This window comes from Pteropus alecto, unplaced genomic scaffold, assembly GCF_000325575.1.
Source record: "Pteropus alecto unplaced genomic scaffold, ASM32557v1 scaffold106, whole genome shotgun sequence".
NCBI lineage: Eukaryota > Metazoa > Chordata > Mammalia > Chiroptera > Pteropodidae > Pteropus > Pteropus alecto.
Window position 1 is genome coordinate 18,763,948 of NW_006442103.1, and position 8,469 is coordinate 18,772,416.

General features: G+C 35.4%; 1 protein-coding gene across 2 annotated transcripts in view; it reads right to left on the minus strand.

Moving 5' to 3' along the window:
• Nucleotides 1-7,175, minus strand: part of GOLPH3L (golgi phosphoprotein 3 like) — a 23,321-nt gene extending 16,146 nt beyond the window's left edge. Inside the window, exons 1-3 of one of the 2 annotated variants that reach the window (XM_006919747.3) lie at nucleotides 6,988-7,175; nucleotides 6,385-6,521; nucleotides 5,029-5,223 (exon numbers count right to left, since the gene is read on the minus strand). In XM_006919747.3, coding sequence (XP_006919809.1) covers nucleotides 5,029-5,211 — 183 coding nt within the window. In that variant the 5' untranslated portion in view covers nucleotides 5,212-5,223; nucleotides 6,385-6,521; nucleotides 6,988-7,175. The remainder of the gene's footprint in view (nucleotides 1-5,028; nucleotides 5,224-6,384; nucleotides 6,522-6,987) is intronic. The other variant, XM_006919746.3, reaches the window with a different exon arrangement.
• Between the last annotated feature and the right edge of the window lie 1,294 nt (nucleotides 7,176-8,469).

Consider the following 8,469-nt stretch of genomic DNA (forward strand, 5'->3'; position numbering starts at 1 on the left):
TAGGGAAAGGCAGGCTCTCGATGAGCTGGCTTATACTCCATTTTCCTCTTGTTAAAATAAGACTTTGATCTCTCAGTTTACTTCCTTTTGTACTAATAGTAAATTATTTTTTGGAGTTCTATGACTGGATATAAAAAAAGTTTTCTTTTTAAACAGTCTATGTTAATAAAAAACCACAAAACCCGACAAACGAGTCCTTCTGATATACTTGCCCTATTCACATGGCCATAACTACTGACAAGAGATTTATTGTTCATTTTGTGTAATCAGGAAGCGAAAAGACCAGGTAGTGACCTAAATCAAACTTTTAATCTTTTAATTTTAAGAAAATATTTTAGGACTGAGCAACTTTGCAATTCTCTCCATCGATAGCCATTCACTGACAAGTTGTGTACTGACTTACTGATTTTTAAAAATTTATTGATTAGTTTGCTGAAAGTTTTTTTACCAACTTTAAAAAAGCTTACATTTTCAATCTCCTATTGCTAATAAATTACAATGAATGAATTATAAAGGATGGGAAATCATTAGTAGCTTGAAAAAGCTCAGCATTAACATACTTTGTAATTTAAAGTAAGTTTTATCCAATCTGCTTTATATTTTTCTATATGTATGAATAGTAGCATTGTTTGAAAAAATATAACTGATAAGTACTAGAATATTCTTAGCAGCACTGCTGATAATGGACTACTGAATGTCCATTAACCAGCAGAATGAATGGTGGTATATTCAGATAATGAAATGCTATATTGCAATGAACTAAATTAAGTTATATGCAACAACATGGATTAATCTCAAATATCATTATGAAAAAATACGTAACAGTATTAACCCAATAACATAAAGTTTAAAAACAGACAAAATTAAACTACCTTGTTTAGGGATATGTATACATGTAAACTATAGGGAGGTAGGGCAGCACATGATTAGGGAAGGGCCTAAGAGGGTGCCTCTGGGATGCTGATAACACCCTGCTGGTGGTGGTTACATGAGTGTTTGCTTTAAAAGTACTTGGCAAATTGTACATATGTGTTTTATACACTTTTCTGGATATGCTATATTTCAAAATTTTAGAAAAGTAAAACACATAACTGGATGTCTAGTTCTGTTTGGTACTCAAAACATCTGAGTTCATGTAAGAGAGAGGATGCTTTCAAATATCTATGGTTATTCCAGTTGCAAATCACTGAAAATATCACAAACATCCAGCTGACGTTCTTTTTTCCTAGAACCCGTCTCTCTTAACTAACCTTGATCATCTGCAGAATTCAGGTTAAGAGTTACTGCCTCCCACCAGTCTTCCCTCTCTCAATGCCACTTTCCACCACCCATCTGAGCCAGGTATCGTTCCTCTCGGTTCCCTCAGTACCCAGGATAGTTACGCATTCATCACACCTTCCTGCACTGGTCTGCTGCCTGTCCAGATCCCTCTCCCACCTTTTCAGCCACTCCGATGGCACTAGACTGTAAATGATCTCAAAAGCAGCGACTTTGTTCTCTTTTAATATCAAACACTTGACAGATATGAGATATTCAACAAGTTTTTGATGATCAAACAAACAAATCAACATATATTTCCGTAATTCCAATAAACAACACTTTTTGTCAATTTTTACTCCAGTGACATGAGAAATATGATGAAAAGCTTTTATATCTCAGTGCATAGTAAGTATTCAATAAATGGCATGAGTATGAGAAAGCTTTGCAGGAACGGAAGAGGGTTAAAAAACACTAGCCACAAACTAAGATTATCGCTAAGTCAAAAGCATCGACAGTCTCGCTTCTCTTACAGACAATTTAATAACAAAGATTCTCATAAAGAAGTTTTAAACACACTAGCAATTTAAAGTAATATTTCACAAGCAGTTTTGACTATATGACCTACTGTCATTCCTTTTTAAGCCTACAATTCTTCAAGTATCAATCTCTTTGTAATATCTTTTACTTACATGTTTTTGAAATGGATATATTTCTTTCAATTATAGTACTGGGTTCTAAACAGAGAATCTTATGTAAATCTTTAGCAAAAGTTAACTTTAGGATACAAAGTTTAACATTTAGCATCTTTTTTGACATGTCACAAACTCAAATGATGCGAAATAAGAAATATATATATATTAAAACATATACTCACAAAAAATAGAACAAAATATCACGAAGTCCTTAATTTGGACACAAAAATGAAGTGGGCTGGGCTCTTCTCATTAGGCTGATTGCCTTTTACTTAAAGGAAGGAGTCTAAATGTCTCTGCCTGGAACTCAAAATCCTCCATACTCCAGTCTGAATCTAATTTGCCAATTTCGATTCTCATTGTTCTCCAAGAACACCACCTACTTAAGTATACTGGTTACTCAATTATCTCCCGAACCCATCAAGCTCATGATGCCTTTGCTTACTCAGGTTCACTCATACAGAACTAGTCCCTTCTCCACGTTTCTCTTAATCCTACTCATTCTTAAAGGCCCGGCTTGCTTACTCCCTTCCACTCTCCCCCAGGTTGTTCCAGCCCAAGATGATCTCTCCTTCAACTCCTTCAGCAATTAGCATTATAACATGGAAAAACTTGCTGTTTTTTGTTGTTGTTTACTTCTTTAAAAAACCTTTTGAAATAGAATGCATACACAAGAGAGTGCACAAAAGTAAAAACCTCAATGAATTATCCCTAAGTGAATACACATGAAACTTCACCCAACTACAGAAACAGAAAGCTGTTAGTGCCTGAAAGCCCCCCTTCTCTAATCACTAACATCCTATCTCCCCCACAAAAAGGTAACCACTATCTAACTACAGTAACTAATCCCTTTCTCCCTTTTCTTTATAGTTTTACTATCTAAATATGCCACCCCAAATACTATGGCATTTTGAATTTTATACACATAGAATCATACAGTATGTCTTTTGTTTTGCCTCATGACCTCTCTTGAGCATTATGAGAATTATACATATTTTGTAACAACGTTCATTTTCATTCTGTACAGAATATATATTTACACTTATTTAAATAGACGATTCATTTCTATCCAATCTGCTATTGATGGACCTTTGGGTTATTTAACTTTTAAAAAGTATGTATATCTTGTCTCCCTAGCTAGATGGCAGGAAGCGTATATTATGCTATTTTACGTCTACCTTAGTATTTGCATAATGCTACTAAGTACAAAATGGGTGTCCCCAATCACACTAAATATTGATTAAATAAATCTACAAGTAGTTTGGGAGATGACAAGAAAATAAGTAGGGCTGGAAATCAATGTAATATTTTTGGAGATAGTTATGTAACTGGCATTTTGGAAAACTACCACTACTACTTTATCAGAAGGTTTGACCTCTCCTATGTATTTACACCTAAAGATTTATCATTACTTCTTCCTGAGCTAACCAAAAGGCAAAAAATTAACTATCTTCAAAAATAAAATTAGAGCAATTAAAAAGGCAGTTAATTATTATGCACCCATCTTTGTGCAGTATCTCACCAATATGTTGAGCACCCACTATGAGCACAGCTCTAAAAGAGCTCCTTTATTTCTTTATTCTTTTTCCTTAAGTTGATGGTAACTATCATATATTTGGAAACACACAAAGAGAAGTCCAAAAGTAGTTTCTCTACAGAACGGAAACAAAAATTCTAGCATCTAGGCTTAGCAGGAAATTATTTCTATTCAAAACGAAAACAAATAAAATAGCTTTCTAGTTCTATTATGCTCTTCTTCTACAGTCAGTGAGTGCTTCCTTGGCACTGTGTAAACATTTCAAAACAACATTTTATACCACCTAATCTTTGGACCTACTCTGACATCCTCATGGAGAGTCAGTTTTGCTTTTTCATTTATTTGACTTTTATAAAACTAGAGCCTCATCAACTTTTTCAGCAAAGAGGACAATACAAGTCCAGGAAAGATTTTCTGGTATATCCATGTGTTGGCCAAGTATATATGGGCATGCTGCTAACATCAATTTTAATAATACACAGGCTATAAAAAGTCTTGTAAATTTTGTTCAAGTTGGTAATTTGACATGACGAAAAATTTTTAAAAAGTGATAAAAAAAAAAAAATGTACGGCCTAAGATAAAAGGGTATTCCCAAGGTGAGGAATCAATGTAGAAAAGATGTTACTAGATGTATGTAGCCAACTCATTTCTACGTAAGGACAATTATCAAAGTTAAATGGAGTACCTTTAAAATATAAAGTAACATTTTAACTTGATAAATTTTCAAAACTAAGGCCAATGATAAACATGCATTTACTTACTTACTAAAGACTTTCTTGGAAAGGAAGTAGATTGTTTAAAATATTACGGTTATATAGCTTTATAACCTCCTTATGAGAGAAGGAAGTGATGGGAAAACAATTAAAAGTTAAATTACAAATAAAGGATAATTATACTAATTGTTAGAAATGCTATGAAAATATTAGGTTATATCACAAGACTTGTTATCTCAAGACTAATTCTATTATAAAATAAATGTTCTGTTAATAAGGGAAAACTTAGAAAGAGCTTGATTTTAAAACATTTTGTAAAATTAATCCTCAGCTGTTGATATTTCACTTCTAAAGAGCCACAAAATAGAAAAAGTTACTTCCTTATAAGAAATCTACCTACTGTTTATTTTTGTAAGACAGCTAATCAGACATGTTCTTTATCTTATCACTTAAAAGATTTTTTCTCCCCAAAGCTCAAGAAGACTTCAATGTGTGGGCCTTCTTTCTTAGTTTAACGAGAGGTTATTTCAGCATCAATCTCACCTGGAAAACAATAAGTACAAAACTACACTGTGTTTTATCCTCTCTTGGATCCTCTAAACTTTTGGAGTAATTCTGTAATTAAATTACACTTCAAGTAATTAGACTTCTGGATTTTACCCTCCAAGTATCAGCCACCCTCTCGAACTCCCCAGCCCCCAGGTGACTACAGCATAATTCTAAGGCTGACTCAACATTAATCAAAATATTCTATCACATTACCTCCTAAAAACATCCCAGGATTTAAGAGTCTTTGAGACGGCCTAGCAGACTCAACTCCATTACCTCTTTATCTTTCAGTCCCAGGAGCAGCACTTCTTCCATGAGGGTGAGGCGGATATCCTTAGAGTCCCCAGAGTCTTCATTGTCCGGAGTCCTGTCTTGATTAGCATCTCCCTCACTTTCTACCTTCTTTTCAGAGTTCCTGCCTACTTCAGTGCGACGGGCCCGGTGAGTTAAAGTGGTCATTCTGAGCTGCTTCTGGAGGGGTGATGAAAAAATATCTCTATGTGTGCTCATGTAAATAAATACATATGCTATTCATTTGTGCACACTAAAATGTATACAAATAAAAGACATTTATAAACTTAAACACAGAAAGAAAGGAAGGAGTAATGACCAGGAAAATTAGGTAACACAATATCTTTCCAAAGAACAATAGCTTAAATTCACAGAAGGCACTGACAAGAAATCAAGTCAGTAATTTTAAAGACCAGTAGAAATGATCACCTTTTAAACCTGTCGATTTCTTGTGCATAATCTATGAACCAGGAGTGCCTATCACTATGACTCCTCTTTCACAAAATGGATCCTTCCCAAGTTAAATAAGGGACAACAAAAATTGTGAGCATCCAGCTCCCAAATGCATATAATTTATATATAACTTCTATAAACGTTCAATGCTATATTATAAAACATACACAATAATTATAAAGTAAAAAAGCTTGTAAAAAAGAAATAGAAATACACGTCCTAATATTTTCTTCCCAAACCCTAATCACTCATTTCATGCACTCACTTAGATCACTACTCTAAAGAATAATGCTCAGATCATGTAGAGTAATTCCATATAGTCAGAAAACTGTCATCTCTATCCCTAGCTAGCCAACTTGCAAATACACAGTTGCCAACAAAAAATACTTGCAAGACAATGTTAAAATATTAGCAAATTCTTCTTCAATTACAAAAAAACTCAAAGCACAGTCGAAATTGCACTCCTCGTTTCTGATTAGTTAGCATACTTTATTTTAGATAAATCTAAATGCTAGTTTTAAAATGTACAATATTTTAAATCACCAATCATTTAAGAATATCTTTTTCTACATCGAAACAATGCATTCAAGAATCTCTGTGACTGCATCCCATTCTACTTTCTAGCGATTATTTCCCATTACTTTCAGTCATGTACTGTGAACAAACCATTTCTCACACATGTCCCATGCCTTTCACCTCTGCTCCTTTGTACATACTGGAATTCTCTCCCTTTTCCCTTACTTTGGAAATTCTACTCATTCTTCAAAGGCCTATGGAGGGTCCACTGTAAAGGCTTAAACGAATCTCCTTCTCTATTACCCCTATGTCCCATGGCCAGAATTGGTCTCTCCCTCAGCTGTACTTCCACAGAACTTTATTTATACTTACTTCCTTTAAAGTATTTATTATAGTCTTTCTTTTGGTATGGCTGTCTCTCAACTGTAAACTTCTTGAGGGTAGAGATATTGTCTTCTTGGGTTTTTTTATTCTCCATAGCAACTACCACAATGTCTTTAACGTTGTAACTGCTCGATAAATATATACTGATTAAAATGAATTCTCAGAAATGCATGTGAACATTTAAAATAGAAATACAAATGAAGTGACTTACAAAAGACTCTTGTACAAGGCTCTATTTCAAACAGAATTCTTGGTGGGAGGTGGGAAGAAGAGTGGAGGAGGAAGAGAACCATGAAATAAATGCTTAAGGGCACTACTGGGATCTGGCGCTGGGTACAGGGCTTATTTCCTAACCCAATCCAAGAAACTTTAAATCTTCGGGCAAAAGGAATAAAGGAGGCTTTTCTTTGAGAAATGAATCCGCCCCCCCCCCACCCCCGAGACATTTACTAGTTAAAAATCCTAATTAAAAAAAAAAGGCCAAAAAATTACTTTAAAAAACCTCCCTCTCTCCACACATACACACAAAAAATTTGTAGGTTTTTTTTTTTTTTTTTGGACGTTAGGAAATGTATTTCCCCCGCTGCTTACCTGGCGTTACTCCTGGGTTACCGCCGGACGTAGGCTGCAGCTTGCGCTCTATTTTAAAAGGAAACCCGTCCCCCCGCCCCCCACCCCCGTCCTAGTAGGTGAAAAACTTCTCAGCCACGCAGAGAGCACAAACTTCCTGATCCTTCGATGCAGAGAATAACACATCAGCTTCTTCAGGATCCCTAGGCAACCTACCTTGGTGTTCCTTCATTGGACCAATCAGAAACCGCCAAGGTTGAGCCCAGCCAATCGGAGCTCACAAGAGGAGGCTCTCCCGCGGCTATTGTGCTGCGATCCAGACAACCACCAAAAGGAGGCAGGTTTGGGTTCAACCTGACAGCTGGTCAATCCAATGAAGGAACCTTGGTAGAGCAGAGGAAAGAGGGCTGCGCTCCCCACCCCTACCAAACCGGCCAATCCAAGCGTTCAGTGAGCTAACAGCAGCTGCGGTCGACAAAGGTTTCGGTTGGTCAATCCTAGTTGCAGCAGGTGTGTTACTGTAGCAGTGTATACTGGGACAGTTAGGTAAGATGTGTTGGGATGCTATAAAGCTAAGAATACACATTTTTACAGGTGGGTACTGGACTTATGAGGGGATCGCTTCCTAAATTATATAAATGTCTAACCACTATGCTGTACACCAGAAGCTAATATAAAATAATCCTGAATGTCAACTGTAATTGAAAAATAAAGAGTCAACGTCTTTTAACTGGTTGTTTTCGATAATTAGCTTATCCCTAACTTTCCTGTTCCAGAAAAACCTGATCTGGGTCAGTTTGTGGACGTTTATTTGGTTTACATTAAACAGGACGGGTACATTTCTACCATCACATACATACCAACATTCTCTCTTAGCGCTTGTAACTGGCAAACCCACGGATAATGTATGTTTATAGAATGTGGCTGCTGAAACCGCAAAAGGCAAACAGACCAAGCTTTAAGTCTTCCTTTTCTAAAGCAAAGGAAACAGTCAAGGCCAGAAACAGTCCCAGGTTTCTTGTTAAAAGCACAGTATCTTTCACATTACCACTCAAAAGTTCTACTCTTGCAAAGTAAGTCTACCAAAATGATCTCAAAATTAGTGTTTAAACACTTAATGTTAATTGAAAATTAGAAGCCATAAAAAAGTCTAGATGCTGAACAATATTTTATTTATGCTCCCCAAAATGCCAGACTTTCAAAATCAGTCATCATTGTCTCGTAGTAAAAAACGTTTTTAAAAGAGGTAAAGTACCTATGTTTAATTGTACATTATATATTAATATACTATATTAAGGTACTGAAGAACATTGTTTTAGTAACTGCAAACACAGCCAGTAATGGTATAGTTTTAACATAAGTAAAAGTGTATTCCTTCCACAATTTAATACCAAAATGAACATTATTTGTTTCAAATATGGCTTTAGAGGACCTTAAAAATTAACGTATTTTTAAAGGCAGTATCCACCAAAATGGAAGATAGATCAATATTGAGTAGATAAT